The following is a 15,219-nucleotide window of genomic DNA, read 5'->3' as shown; positions in this document are numbered from 1 at the left end:
TTTTAGCTGTTAGCTGAAACGCACTCTGAATGGGTAGGCTCTTTCTAGATACGACTGAGGATTAGGGGAAGCGGTAAGTGAGGTGTCCAGTCTCTGTAACAGCATTAATTACCTCAATTCATTCAACGAGGAGGTCATGGATTCTCATTTCAGATTATCCGTGCTAACAATGATACTAAGATGGGGTGTTTATCAGTGTAGTACATGAGGGACTGAAAGCTCTGAACCAATGCACACTCGGGCAACGCGAACCTCACAGACTCACACTGTTCTGGGCATGAGTTTGGTACAGCTCTGGTCTGCAAAATTGGAGTCAAACAGCGTAAGCAATGGCAAAAATCACTCTGCGACATTTAAACAAGTAAAATCCCTTCAGCTGATCCCTTATACGAGGTCTGTTAGAAAAGTATCCAACCTTTTTATTTTTTCAAAAACCATATGGATTTGAATCACGTGTGATTGCATCAGCCAAGCTTGAACCTTCGTGCGCATGCGTGAGTTTTTTCACGCCTGTCGGTTGCGTCATTCACCTGTGAGCAGGCTTTGAGTGAGCAGTGGTCCACCCTCTCGTCAGCTTTTTATTGCAAATAAAATGTCTGAACGATGTGGAGCTTTGCTGCATCAATTTTTTCCAGAAACTGTGAGAGACCTCCAGGTGGACACCATTCAGAAAATTCAGATGGCTTTCAGGGACGATTTTATGGGGATTACACAGATTAAGGAGTGCTCCAGCCGGTTTAAAGACCGCCCACAGCATTTGAGAGCGCGGCGCACTCCGAGCGCAGATCGACAGGCTGAATCAACCAGATCATTTCCAACGTGAAGGCTTTGTTGATCTGGGACGTCATCTGACTTACACAACAATGGCAGAAGACGTGGACATCAGTACTTTTTCGGCACATTCCACTGTTAGAGGAGTTTTTTTCATGGAAAGATGAGCGGATGCGCCACCATGCCACTCATGGCGCAGCACAAAACCACCTCCGTGTTGGTCTCACAGGACGGCTTTCAGACAGCTTTTCAGTCGTGTGACTATCTGAGAAATTGTGCATGAGCTGGACATGCCGCAACATGTCCTGTGAGGCTTCATCACGGCGTTGCTTTGCGTCATGCAGACCAACACGGAGGTGGTTTTGTGCCGCGCCATGAGCGGCACGGTGGCGCATTCCTCCGCTCCTCTTTCCATGACAAAAACTCCTGTAACAGTGGAATGTGCCATTCATTTCCAAACTGCATGCTGTGTTTTATCCGGGACGTCCTCTGACTAGCACAGGAATTGCGGAAGACGTGGACATCAGCACTTTTTCGGCACATTGAGACAGACGTGCGGAGGAATTCCACGCGTTGCGGTGGCGCCGCATGGCACAAAGCAATGCCGTGATGAAGCCTTACAGGGCATGTTCAGCTCATGCTCAATGTCTCGGATAGTCACACGACTGAAAAACCACCAAAAGCCATCTGAAAGCCGTCCTGTGAGACCAACACGGTGGTGGTTTTGTGCCGCGCCATGAACGGTTCCGTGGCGCATCCCTCCACTTCTCTTTCCATGAAAAAAACTCCTGTAACAGTGGAATGTGCCGAAAAAGTACTGATGTCCACGTCTCCTGCCATTTTTGTGTAAGTCAGATGACGTCACGGATCAACAAAGCCTTCACGTTGGAAATGATCTGGTTGATTCAGCCTGTCGATCTGCGCTCAGAGTGCGTCGCGCTCTCAGACGCTGTGGGCGGTCTTTAAACCGGTTGGAGCACTCCTTAATCTGTGTAATCCCCATAAAATCGTCCCTGAAAGCCATGCAAATTTTCCGAATGGTGTCCACCTGGAGGTCTCTCTCAGTTTCTGGAAAAAATTGATGCAGCAAAGCTCCAAATCGTTCAGACATTTTATTCGCAATAAAAATCCGACGAGAGGGGTGGACCACTGCTCACAGGCGAATGACGCAACCGACAGGCGTGAAACAACTCACGCATGCGCACGAAGGTTCAAGCTTGGCTGATGCAATCACACGTGATTCAAATCCATATGGTTTTTGAAAAAAATAAAAAGGTTGGATACTTTTCTAACAGACCTCGTATGCACTCAGGGTTGCCCCAGCAAATCCAAGGTGGATCTGCATGTTGAATTGGCCAAGTTTACACCGGATGCTCTTCCTGACGCAATTCCACATTACATGGATAAACGTGGCAGGGTCTGAACTGAGACCCTTCCGTACTGAAACCAAGTGCACTAACCACTTGGCCACCACCCCTGCAGATTACACAGTGGATTTTTAATGATAGGATTCAAAGGGATGTGTTGCTATTTTTAAATAATCCAGGATACCGAATTACCGCCCAGCCCCAGTCTGCTGTGATGTTTTTAGAGCCCCATCACCTAACACTGAACAGCTGTTAAGTGTGCGGCAGTGTTAGCCTTCTATACTGGACCAATTGCTGTTTTTGTCCCAAGTGAAAACCCGAACCGAAAAACTAATGTAATCTAAAAATAGGGTCATACTGAAAAAAAAAAAAAAAAAAAAAAAAAAAATCCCTGAACTCTTCTTTAATCCATGATGCACATGTTTTGCACATGCAAAGCTCACTGACTGTTCCGTGCGGAGTAACGTCAGCTTTGTTTACAGAGCTCATTCCACCAAACAGGAAATCTCAGCGGTTCTGGAGCTATGCCATTACCAAACCACAGTGCACCATGAAGACAGTAATCAGTCCGTGCCGACATGGAAGATGTCCAAATGTCTCCTTTACTTCTGCATATTAACATCATTTATAAAGGCTTTTCCCACTTGTCATTTCAAAGTGGTTTACAACACACACACAAAAAAAAACAATTGTTGAACAATAAACCATTGTACAATTTACAAAAAAAAAGACAGATCACTGGTCAGAACAGAAACAGAAAACTAACATTCCAGTCACACATCATCAAAAGAAGATTTTTAAGTCCAGACTTAACCACTTAAACCAAATTTCCTGTCTTAGGTTTGAATAATAATGTTTTTGTTGCCTTGAGCACGAACTAGAGCTGCAACAAATAGTCGATTAATCAGTAATTAGTTGACTATTAAATTAATAGTCAACTATTTTCCTTAATGATTAATTGTTTTGAGTTGTTTTTAAAGTTCAATTTCTGTGATCTAAGTGAATATTTTCTGGGGGGGGTTTAACTCCTTCTGGACAATAAACTGACAAAATAAGACATTTAAGGACATCATCTTGGGATTTGGGAGTCTCTATTTGATATTTTCCATTTTCTGACATTTTACTGACCAAACAACAAAACTAATTAAGAAAATAATTGGCGGATTAACTGATTATGCAGTTAAAATTTTCAACAGTTCCAAACATTGAAAAGTTTGACGACAGGAGTTTACAACTGACACCTTTTAGAAATGCAGCAGTGACACATTACTGCTGCTCTACTGGACAATTTTATTATTCATGATATTAGAAAAAAATAGAATTTAAGTTTTTACTCTTATTATTGTTAGTGTTAGCTTGTCATTGTTTATTCCAGTTTCTACTCATGTTTTGACCAAGTTTCCCCATTTTCAAGGACCACAGCACAAATAAAATGCTGTTTATCATTGTATTATCATACTGTTGTTATCTTTTATATAATACCAGATAATTAAATCAAATCAAGTCAGCCACATGGTGGCAGCAATAATCAGGTTTGCTAAATATTACTAGTTTATTAACAGAAGACATTTACACTCTACAAGTTTTTGTCTGATTTTCTTGAACATTTTTCTCATCTTTGAAGTTAAGAAGACGTCTAAAGGTTATCGTGTGTGTCCCCCAAGGAAATTTAACCACTGAAAAACCCAGACAAAAATGAGAACTCAGAGGTTTTATACAAACGTGTCTTAATTTAATAATGTTTATAAATGTTGTGGTAAAGTTGAGACATTTTTGTTCAATTTCAGTGCGGTAGGACCCCCGACCCCCCTCCCCCCGCACACAAATTCATGGAAACGCCACTGCACCGAGTACTACTACAATACGTGTGTACTGCAGTACTCGGGGACAGAATATTATGTTTTTAATTCTTACAAACATTTCATTTACTCCTAAAAAAACGCACGTGCCGGTGTGTGTGCGCTCGCGAGACGGCGGCGGGAGCTAGCATGTCGTCATTTAGCATCGTAGGTGACACCGGAGCCGAAAAACAAACAAATAACAAAACAACAACAACAAAAAAATCACATCTCCGCCGCGTTTCGGACCCAAACGTCGGTACTCCGACACTTACTTTGCTCTTGACCTCCACCACGGTGTCGGTGAGTTTTAACGGCGTCCGTAGCTGCTGTCTGGACATTCTGAGGCACTGCGGATAAAACGCTCCGCCGCAGCTTCGCCCGCCGCTTTTCCTCCTCCGTCCGCGGCTACAAAAACAAACACTAACCGGTAACAACGGCGGCGGCGGCGGATGGACGCGTCACCTGTCCGTTAAATCACTGCTTTTCCAGTGAGGAGAGAAAAAAATAAAATAAAATCACAGACCGGTTTGGCGGGACTGTGTGTGTATGTCTCGTGCGCTGTTGACACGCTCGCGGACAGGTGGAACCCAGTAGATCCAGTTTGGGATCAGAAACTGGTCCTCGATCCGGACCTCCTCCCAACACAGCCCAGGGGGCGGGGCCTGAATGCAAATACTATCAATACCCAAAACCACTCCAGCTGCTACTACTACTACCACTACTACTTTACATGAGTATCCTATTAGCAATTTTTTATTTTATTTTTATTTTTTCACTGCATCCACAGAATAATACAGTCCTCAAGAAGTCTCCTGGACTGCAGGAGGTGGGAGAAAGGAGGATGATGGCTAAGCTGTGAGCCCTGCTGGAGACCCTCCTGACTGCACTCGTGGCTGCTCCACCCAAAGTGAGTGAAGGAGTGACACCGCAGGTCTCCTGCTGCTGTCAGACTCCACAACCAGCACTGCTCCCAGTCGACCACTCAGATCACTCAAATCGTTAATATTGTTACAGTAATACTTTTTAAGTCATAAGCAATACACTAATATGCAACATTACGAAACATTCGTTTTCTGTGTGTATCTAGTGTAATCTGTTAAAGCATCATCTTATGTTAGATTTAGTATCCAGTGGTGGAAAAAGTAAGGTCTAACCTTACCAACCCCTAGAGCAAGAACAAAAGTGACAGTGGTAAGAAAAAAACTCCCTGTGATGATACTGAGGAAGAAACCTCAAGCAGACCAGACTCAGAGGGGTGACCCACTGCTTAGGTCATTCTAACACTTAAAAGGTTTGTACAGTTGAAGAAGCAGGAAACAGAAACCAGAGTAACATCAAAAACAAAGTCTATTAACCCCCCCCCCCCCCCCGTACAGGTGTCATGGAGGGAGAAACTATTTGTTAGTTTGTTGTTTTTTTTTTGTCCCAGACTGTAAACATGTTTATTTTTGCTCTAAAGTTAAGTTGGACATTTTAACATGGACTCATATGAGGATATGCTGCTGTTTTGCAGCCAGCCTCAAGTGGCCAGTCAAGGAACTGCAACCTTTTCTTCTTCCAGTAGGGCTTCACTTGAGATCATCGAAGGTTCCTGCTTGATCAAGATCGATACTAGTTTCCTTGAGGTGTTTCTAATCTCCTTCATGCTTCATCAAGGATGAACAGTCATCCTCTTGTTTCTCACTTTCAAAAAATAAAACAAAAAACAGCAGCATCGTGTGATGATGTCAGTGGCGGTAGAGTTTGTGTGATTGGTTGCCTTATGGGTCCTTCTTCTCAGTGAGGGTGATCACTCACAAGACTCGACTTTTATGTCATGTTGGAGGCAGATTTCAACAGTAACTACAGACCTCAGAATGTCTTTTTGTGATTTTTTACAAACAGTCGCAGCTTTTCTGCTGCTGTGGTTTGTTATAATAGTTTTTCAAATTTTCCTGTCCTGCTTTGTTCGCTCCTTTTGTCATTGTGGTGACACGGACAGCACCAGCTCAACACAACTGTCACTAGCTGTTGTTGTGCTTAATCCTGTAAAGTTCACACACAGTTCAGTTACAGAGGAGCGAACGCCGCCGTACGTGTGACCTGGAAAGGAAGAGTTCAAAAAAAGCTCCCCGGAAAAACCAAACAATGTGTGCAGCGTAACATTTCTAAAAGTCTTTATCGCAGTAAGATCGTTTTGTGCTATGAGAGCAGAACAGCTGAACTCTCTTTGTGCTGTGCACGTTGGTATTCGTGCACAGTGTTCGGCCTAAAATACAGCTGTCACAACTAAAAACAGCCACCGTGCACAAGACACCAGAACCAAGGTCACTGAAAACACACAACCAATGTCGTTTCAAGCACAACACTCACTGTGCAGAGAAACACCTGGAGGGTCACGCTGGCAAGCTAAAGTGCATCAAAACTAGATGGGCACTCGGCGTGCGTACTGAACTTAAAGTGCATTTACATTGTTTTGTAGTTTGTGTGGCGTTTTGGTTGACACAAATATTTTACACCCCCTAAAAATATTCACTTTCTTCTATGTTCTACTAATAAACATTGCTAGCATCAGCCACGTCATTAGCTTGTTTATGCTAGCTGCACTTATTTTGGGCTGAATGCTAACATCTACAGTATTCTTTATGTTGGCCTCCACAGGAAACTAAGCCATTGTTCCACAGTTATTGAAAAGTCTTATATGAGTGCTGTTAGCATTAGCTTCTTGGATGTTATGTGCACAGTCACCGCATGTGCACATGCTGCGCCTGCAAAAGTCACTATGATGCGCCGTAGATGTGCCGTGCGTCTCATTACTTGATGCAAGACTGTTGCAATGAACTAAACACACAATAATGCAGCATTATTGTCTCCAGAGGACAACAGTCAGATATCCTTTGCCTGGGGCCCGACCGATACAGACTTTTTAGGGGGCTGATACTAATACCGATATTAGGGCTGAAAAATTTTACAATATCAGTATGTCTGCTGATAAATGCATAAAAAATGGCAATTATTCCAAACGTTTCATTATCAAATCCTGATGACAAGGAAATGTCATCAAGGTGTGATATTGGGAAACTATCACCGTGTGTCATCGTTCAACATTTGCATAAAATAGACTTCTTGTCTTGTGTGTTGTTGCAACAAAACAAAGAGAAGAATGTTAAAGAATGACATAAACTTCTCAAAAGAAATTAAAGTGGCCAAAGGGAGACTTTGAGGTTGATCCTGATCACTGCCAAAATATGGAACCATAATCTGTCTCCACATCCAGGAAACACTTTTTGAGTTTTATGCTCTGCAGTCAGACAGATTGATCATATGACCTCTGCCCCCCTCTGGCCATTGGCTGAAGGTCATATGACCTCCACCATCTGATGGAAATCGGACAAACGGCAACAGGATTATGGGCTGGTTTTGAAAGTCCTCATTAAAAAAAATAGATAAAAGGAAACACTTTGAGGTGCTGTTGTTTGAGCTTTTCAGCTCCTTGCTCCCTCCTCCTCCAGACTGAGATGTGTTCTGACCCCGTCCTAATCAGGTTCAGTACCAGCTGGTGCTGGAGCCGCTGTGTGGTTGTGTTCAACTGAATTCTTCACACGCTGACGTAAGAAGCTTTCAACTGCAAATATCTAAATCTGGAGCCAAGAAGCAACATTGGCTCAGGTGGCGAGTCCACCAACCGAAGAGCTGTTGGTTTGATTCCGGTGCTGAAGAGGCTAAACCTTGCCTTCTTTGGCAGCTTCTGATTCTTCCGTTGACCTCTTCTTCCTCCTTCTCCTCCTCCTCTGTGATGATGGATCTCAAACTCAACACATTTTGAGAAGCATTGCTCAGAAAAGGCCACAGTGGAAATCTGGATTAATCTGGAATTTATATGGATTATTCTGGAAATCTGGATTATTGACGCAGAGCTGATCTACCATGTGGTTTTGGTTCCCCGACATTAAACTGAACCATTTCTCAGATGTCTTGAGGGACAGATGTTTTCATTAAATTTGAAGCAGACCTCAGATGAAGCGCAAGGACAAAGTTGGGCAGGATGATTTTTTTTTCACTATTTTTACATGATAAATCCATTTAAATTTGCTCATGCATGGCGGTAACTTGGAGCATGAGATGGATAGACATATGGGGTGGCGTCTGATGTTCTGCGGACATTGTACAAAACCACTGTGGTGAAGAAGGAGTTTAGGGCAGTGTGGGATGAGCTGCTCTGTCTGTTACCACCATGACCCAGATCAGTGCCACAAAATATATTAATTAATTGATTGAAACTGATTTAAAGGCTGATGACAGCGTGTAAATACATTTTTATGAGAGCTCAGAGATGACATATTTCTACACTTTTTTTTCTAGAAGGTCAAATGTAATAATTTATTTTTGTGTATTTTCTGATATTTTAGTGGACAGGAAAAAACATTCAAACATTCCAAAGAATTTGTTCAACCTTGCTGACTTTTGTTGGGTCAGTAGAGTGTTCCAAGCAGATGTCCACCCCGCTGACTCTGGTCTGTGTCGGGTTTCTTCCTGATCACAGGAGTTTTCTTTTCCGCTGTCACCAACAACTGAGATCAAGACCCGAGTCCAAATATTACAAGATCCCCTTCAGTGGCCTTTGACCTCTTGGGTAATAAACTGAGAAAAGTCATCATTACTGACAGTGTTAGTGGAGACTGCAGACTGGGATTGAAGGTCAAAGGTCAAGCTCAGTGTTTTCTATTATTATTATTATTATTTGTATATTTAGATCATGCTGAGGCAAATACGTACAGGTTACTGAGGAATATTTATTTATTTATTTAAGATGAGATGGATGGTCTCAAAATGACCAAAGGTCGAGTGATTTTTTTGGGGGGGGTCAAAGGTCAAGGTTGTTTGATGAATCCTTTCTTTACGACGGTCGCTTTGCTTTCTAATATTTTCAAATTCAAATCAAAGTTTGTTATTTTTCTGATCACTCACAAATTTCCTCTCACAGCCGGTCTTTGCACGTTTGAGCTCTTATTATTGATGATTGATTGATCGATGGATCAGAAAACGTGAGACAGAAAAAAAGACTGTATTGTTCTCATCTCGGAGCCGTAACAGGTGTGAAAACATAAAGTTCATTCTGAGTTCTGCGATAAAACAGCTATTTTAAAAAGGCACACTCAGCTGCAAGGAATTCTGGGAATGTGACATCACAGCATTGGTATTTTTTTTTTTTTTACTTTACTGCTTGAAGAGAAACTATGAGGTCCTTCAGGTTTGAATTTCTTCTCAAATATTTTTCTTGTTCATCTTTTTGAAGGAATGTCATGTGAACCAGACAGCCTCTTTACATTTCATCTTCTGTTAATTTTCTTTGTCTAATTCTTTTTTCTTTTGTCTCTTTTTCATTAAATTTTTCCTGTTGTCATTATTTTTCCTGCTTTATAATGTTCTATTGTCTCATTTTCTTATTTTTCTTCTTTATAATCTTCTCATTTTGTCTAATGTTTTCTTATTTTTCTGCTTCATAGTGTTCAAATTTTTTTCTCTTATTTTTTCTGCTTTATAATATTCTAATTTTGGCTGATTTCGTCTCATTTTTCTGCTTCATAATGTTCTATTTATTGTCCATTTTGTTATTTTTCTGCTTTATAATGTTCTACAACCCCTGGCAATAATTATGGAATCACCAGCCTTGGAGGATGTTCATTCAGTTGTTTAATTTTGTAGAAAAAAAGCAGATCACAGACATGACACAAAGCTAAAGTCATTTCAAATGGAAACTTCCTGGCTTTAAGAAACACTATAAGAAATCAGGAAAAATAATTGTGGCAGTCAGTAACGGTTACTTTTTAGACCAAGCAGAGGAAAAAAATATGGAATCACTCAATTCTGAGGAATAAATTATGGAATCACTCTGTAAATTTTCATCCCCAAAACTCACACCTGCATCAAATCAGATCTGCTCGTTAGTCTGCATCTAAAAAGGAGTGATCACACCTTGGAGAGCTGTTGCACCAAGTGGACTGACATGAATCATGGCTCCAACACGAGAGATGTCAATTGAAACAAAGGAGAGGATTATGAAACTCTTAAAAGAGGGTAAATCATCATGCAATGTTGCAAAAGATGTTGGTTGTTCACAGTCAGCTGTGTCTAAACTCTGGACCAAATACAAACAACATGGGAAGGTTGTTAAAGGCAAACATACTGGTAGACCAAGGAAGACATCAAAGTGTCAAGACAGAAAACTTAAAGCAATATGTCTCAAAAATTGAAAATGCACAACAAAACAAATGAGGAATGAATGGGAGGAAATTGGAGTCAACGTCTGTGACCGAACTGTAAGAAACCGCCTAAAGGAAATGGCATTTACATACAGAAAAGCTAAACAAAACCATCATTAACACCTAAACAGAAAAAAACAAGGTTACAGTGGGCTAAGGAAAAGCAATCGTGGACTGTGGATGACTGGATGAAAGTCATATTCAGTGATGAATCTTGAATCTGCATTGGGCAAGGTGATGATGCTGGAACTTTTGTTTGGTGCCGTTCCAATGAGATTTATAAAGATGACTGCCTGAAGAGAACATGTAAATTTCCACAGTCATTGATGATATGGGGCTGCATGTCAGGTAAAGGCACTGGGGAGATGGCTGTCATTACATCATCAATAAATGCACAAGTTTACCTTGATATTTTGGACACTTTTCTTATCCCATCAATTGAAAGGATGTTTGGGGATGATGAAATCATTTTTCAAGATGATAATGCATCTTGCCATAGAGCAAAAACTGTGAAATCATTCCTTGCAAAAAGACACATAGGGTCAATGTCATGGCCTGCAAATAGTCCGGATCTTAATCCAATTGAAAATCTTTGGTGGAAGTTGAAGAAAATGGTCCATGACAAGGCTCCAACCTGCAAAGCTGATCTGGCAACAGCAATCAGAGAAAGTTGGAGCCAGATTGATGAAGAGTACTGTTTGTCACTCATTAAGTCCATGCCTCAGAGACTGCAAGCTGTTATAAAAGCCAGAGGTGGTGCAACAAAATACTAGTGATGTGTTGGAGAGTTCTTTTGTTTTTCATGATTCCATCATTTTTTCCTCAGAATTGAGTGATTCCATATTTTTTTCCCTCTGCTTGGTCTAAAAAAGTAACCGTTACTGACTGCCACAATTTTTTTTCCTGATTTCTTATAGAGTTTCTTAAAGCCAGAAAGTTGCCATTTGAAATGACTTTAGTTTTGTGTCATGTCTGTGATCTGCTTTTTTTCTACAAAATTAAACAACTGAATGAACATCCTCCGAGGCCGGTGATTCCATAATTTTTGCCAGGGGTTGTATTTATTGTCTCATTTTCTTATTTTTCTTCTTTATAATCTTCTCATTTTGTCTCATTTTTTCTTATTTTTCTGCTTCATACTGTTCACATTTTTTTCTCTTCTTATTTTTCTGCTTCATAATATTCTCATTTTGGCTGATTTTGTCTCATTTTTCTGCTTTATAATGTTCTCCTTTTCATCTCATTTTTCTTATATATTCTCCATTTTCATCCTTCCCTTCCTTTTTTTTATATTTACTTCTTGTGTCTTCTTTTCTTTTTGTGTCTTTCTTTTGTTTTTCATTTGTTATCTTTAGTGTTTATTTTAACTTTCATGTCTTCATGGAGGTTTGGTGATTATCAGCAGGGCTGCATGGGTACCAGACCAACAATTTCCTGCCTGTGTCAAGACCGAGACCTTAAAGTTTCACGTCCGAGTCCAGACCGAGACTTTGGGGTTTTGGAGTTTTGGAGCGGTCGAGACTTCAAAAGTCACATTTCTGGAGAGGAGACAAGTTCAGCTGGGGTCAACCAGATCATTGTATGAGGTCAAAAGGTCAAAAAGTACTGAATATCTGGTAAAAGCTCACTTTAGTGTCTTAATAATGTTTTTTATTCATTTTAATTAATGTGTCTGAGACAGTTGAGATTGACTACAATTGATTTTAACTCCAAGATGAGACGGAGTCAGTGAAAAAGGAGTCCGGACTCGAGTACTCCAACACTCATGATCAGGGTTCGTTTGTTTTATCCGGTTGATGGCGGGTCAGAGGAGACCCGATCGGGGTTTGAGCCAGATCCAAGATCATTTTTATCAAATATTTTTAACGTGTTCTTGCTCTGTGGCAGATAAACTGTTGGACCTCGGCTGATGTTTGCCCACTTCTTACTGATTTATATCCAGAATGTTGTCTCGGTCCTCATGTTTTTTTCCCTCTGAATGGAGACGACTCAGTTCAGAATATTTTCACGGTGTGAAAAGTTTGGTCCTGATTGAAACCACATGAGGGCTGATCCTGGTGTGGCGCTGAGGTGTGCTGACCGCCCCTGTCTCTTTAAGACACCTGTTTTGTCTCTGGGTGTGATGCTGAAGGACAGGTTCTTAACTCGGTCAGGTGTGTGCACTAACAATGCAGGGTGGAGCTCACACGTGCACACGCATGTTCTGATGTGACGCCACGAGTCAGTCCTGCTTCTTGTCTCTGAACTATTTGCATGTCTGATTCATTTGCAGAGCTCACAGGTTAACTGACAGGTTTCAGTTCAGAGTTGTTTTTTTTTAGGAATTTATTTAAAGCTCTTTTTCTGGCTCCACCCTCTTGGTCCCATTTTTTTTTGTCCTCAATGTTCTCTGGATCTGCTCACCTCACACATCATCTCTATGCTCCTCTGTAGTTACAGACGCACATCATGTCTCTTTCACAAATCCCCTTAACTGCCCACATTTGGCGGTTAATTAGAACCGCCGATCTGTGATATACCGCCAATTTCTGCCAGATGGTGTTTTTGCCTAGTGAGCATGAATCCGTCCAGCTTCTTCCATCTCTGACATTCAATTCATTTTCACTGAGCACTGCTTTATTTTCATCCATATCTCATCAAGGTAGGTCACTGAAGATTATCTTACAATGTTTTCTAGGGCAAAAACATCCACAGATTCAAAATCTGCCATCACATCACATTTGCGCCAGCTATTATGGTTCAGGTGCTACGGGCTCGTTTTGATGCCGAAAGTAGCACCCGGACCCCCCCCCCCCCCCCCCCCCCCCCCAAAAAAAAGCATAACATTTTTCATTTTCAATTTATTTTCATTTAGATAGCACCAAATCACTACAGAGTTGCCTCAAGGTGCTTCACACAAGTAAGGTCTAACCTTACTAGCCCTCAGAGCAACAGTGTTAAGGAAAAACTCCCACTGAGGAAGAAACCTCAAGCAGACCAGACTCAAAGGGGTGACCCTCTGCTTGGGCCATGATACAGACACAAATTACAAAACAATTTACAAAATGAATATACAGGAAATAAAAAAGCATTGCTTCTTAATTATTGCAAAAAGCATGTTTTTATTACACTTTCTTCCAGTCTTGCCTTGAATTTCGCGCATTCTCATAATTTATTATAATCTGTCATTCCCATCATACAGTAACAGTATACACTAGGTGGCGCTGTTACTTCTGCAAATGTCTTTTACTGCCACCTGGTGTTGTGATAGATACATTTTACTGACAACTTCATAACATAATCAGAAAAAAATAAACTTACACCTATTTTCATTACACTACAGAGTCAGTCATTTCATAATTATTAGGATTTTAAAAATATGAAGTTTAACCTTCTTAAATAAGGGCTCAGTGTGTCTGTTGTAGCTGCTTCTTCAAAATGCTTTGAAAGCTTTCTTTTGGACCGAAAATGTTGTCTCAGTATACGGCTGCACACTTTCCCGGGACAGGGACTCATGATCAGGACACACTTTCTTCACAGTCTGAAAGACTGGCACTTTGCTAATTCCACACTAAAAATGAAATGGTGTATAATCCAAGTCATTGTGACCTTGCAAGGTCAAAATAACACAGTTCATATTGTGGAAAACACATTTCTAAATGTCTTGGCTCCGCCCCTTTTATTGGAATCAACCTCAAAAATCTAATGTCATATATTCCAGAGTAAACTCAACATTTTCACCAAATTTCATAAAATTCTCTGCATCAGAGTCCAGCGCACAATTACTGAAAAAAAAAAATATTATTTTTAAAAGCAATTATTTTAAAAAGTCTACTCTGCAATTATTTAAAAAAGACCACTGAGCAATTATTTAAAAAAGGCAATTGTGCAAATATTTTAAAAAGTCTATTTTTCAAATATTTAAAAAGTGATTATTTAAAAAAATCAATTGTGCAATTATTAAATAACAGTTATTTAAAAAAGTTCACCGTGCAATGTTTTAAAAAAGTCAATTGCGCAATTATTAAAATAGGTTATTTAAAAAAGTCCACTAAGCAATTATTTAAAAAAAAAAATTATTTTAAAAAGCAATTTTACTCACTCATTCATCTTCAACCGCTTACTCCAATTAAAAGGTCACAGAGGCTGGAGCCTATCCCAGCAGTCACAGGGTGTGAGGCGGGTTCACCCTGGACAGGACGCCAGTAACATGCAGGTCTTTGGATGTGGTAGGAAGATGGAAATAATCCATTACAAAATGAGCAAATATTTACACAAAAACAATAAAGTTTATCAGTTTGAACATTAAATATCTTGTCTTTGTGGTGTATTCAATTGAATATAGGTTGAAGAGGATTTGCAAATCATTGTATTCTGTTATATTTACATTTCACACAACGTCCCAACGTCATTGGAAATGGGGTTGCATAATTTGTCAGCAACAGGAAAACAGAAGAAATACTAAGGTGATCCCCAGCCACTAGCCCTAAGCTTCACTAACAGAACCAGGCTTTAGATAAAGTTGAGGCCGCGACCCGCTCCGTTTACTAATAAAATTAATTTAAAAGAGTAAAAAGCATAGTAATGTACTACGCCAGTATACTAGCCATACGAAAGGGAAAATAAGTGCGTCTTAAGTCTGGACTTGAAAGTCTCCACAGAATCTGACTGGAGATCATTCCACAGAACAGGGGCACGATAAGAGAAAGCTCTGTGACCCTCAGACTTTATATTCACCCTAGGGACACAAAGTAGTCCTGCACGCTGAGAACACAAAGCCCGGGCCGGTACATAGGGTTTAAGTAGGTCAGCTAAGTAGGGAGCTGCCAATCATTGAACATTTTTATAGGCTGGTAGCAGAACCTTAAAATCTGAACTTACAGTGACAGGAAGCCAGTGAAGAGACGCCAAAATGGGTGTAATGTGGTCAAAGTTTCTGCTTCGTGTCAAAAGTCTGGCAGCAGCATTTTGAACCAATTGGAGACCCCTAATGCTGGACTGCGGTAACCCAGAAATAAA

General features: G+C 40.6%; 1 protein-coding gene across 1 annotated transcript in view; it reads right to left on the bottom strand.

Moving 5' to 3' along the window:
* The window catches only part of pard6a (par-6 family cell polarity regulator alpha), a 45,053-nt gene extending 40,456 nt beyond the window's left edge, over positions 1 to 4,597 (bottom strand). Inside the window, exon 1 of the mRNA XM_034177284.1 lies at positions 4,252 to 4,597. Coding sequence (XP_034033175.1) covers positions 4,252 to 4,317 — 66 coding nt within the window. The 5' untranslated portion in view covers positions 4,318 to 4,597. The remainder of the gene's footprint in view (positions 1 to 4,251) is intronic.
* Positions 4,598 to 15,219: the final 10,622 nt, after the last annotated feature.

This window comes from Thalassophryne amazonica, chromosome 8, assembly GCF_902500255.1.
Source record: "Thalassophryne amazonica chromosome 8, fThaAma1.1, whole genome shotgun sequence".
NCBI lineage: Eukaryota > Metazoa > Chordata > Actinopteri > Batrachoidiformes > Batrachoididae > Thalassophryne > Thalassophryne amazonica.
The sequence above is the reverse complement of the archived record's forward strand: the minus strand, read 5'-3'. Positions and strand labels throughout refer to the sequence as shown.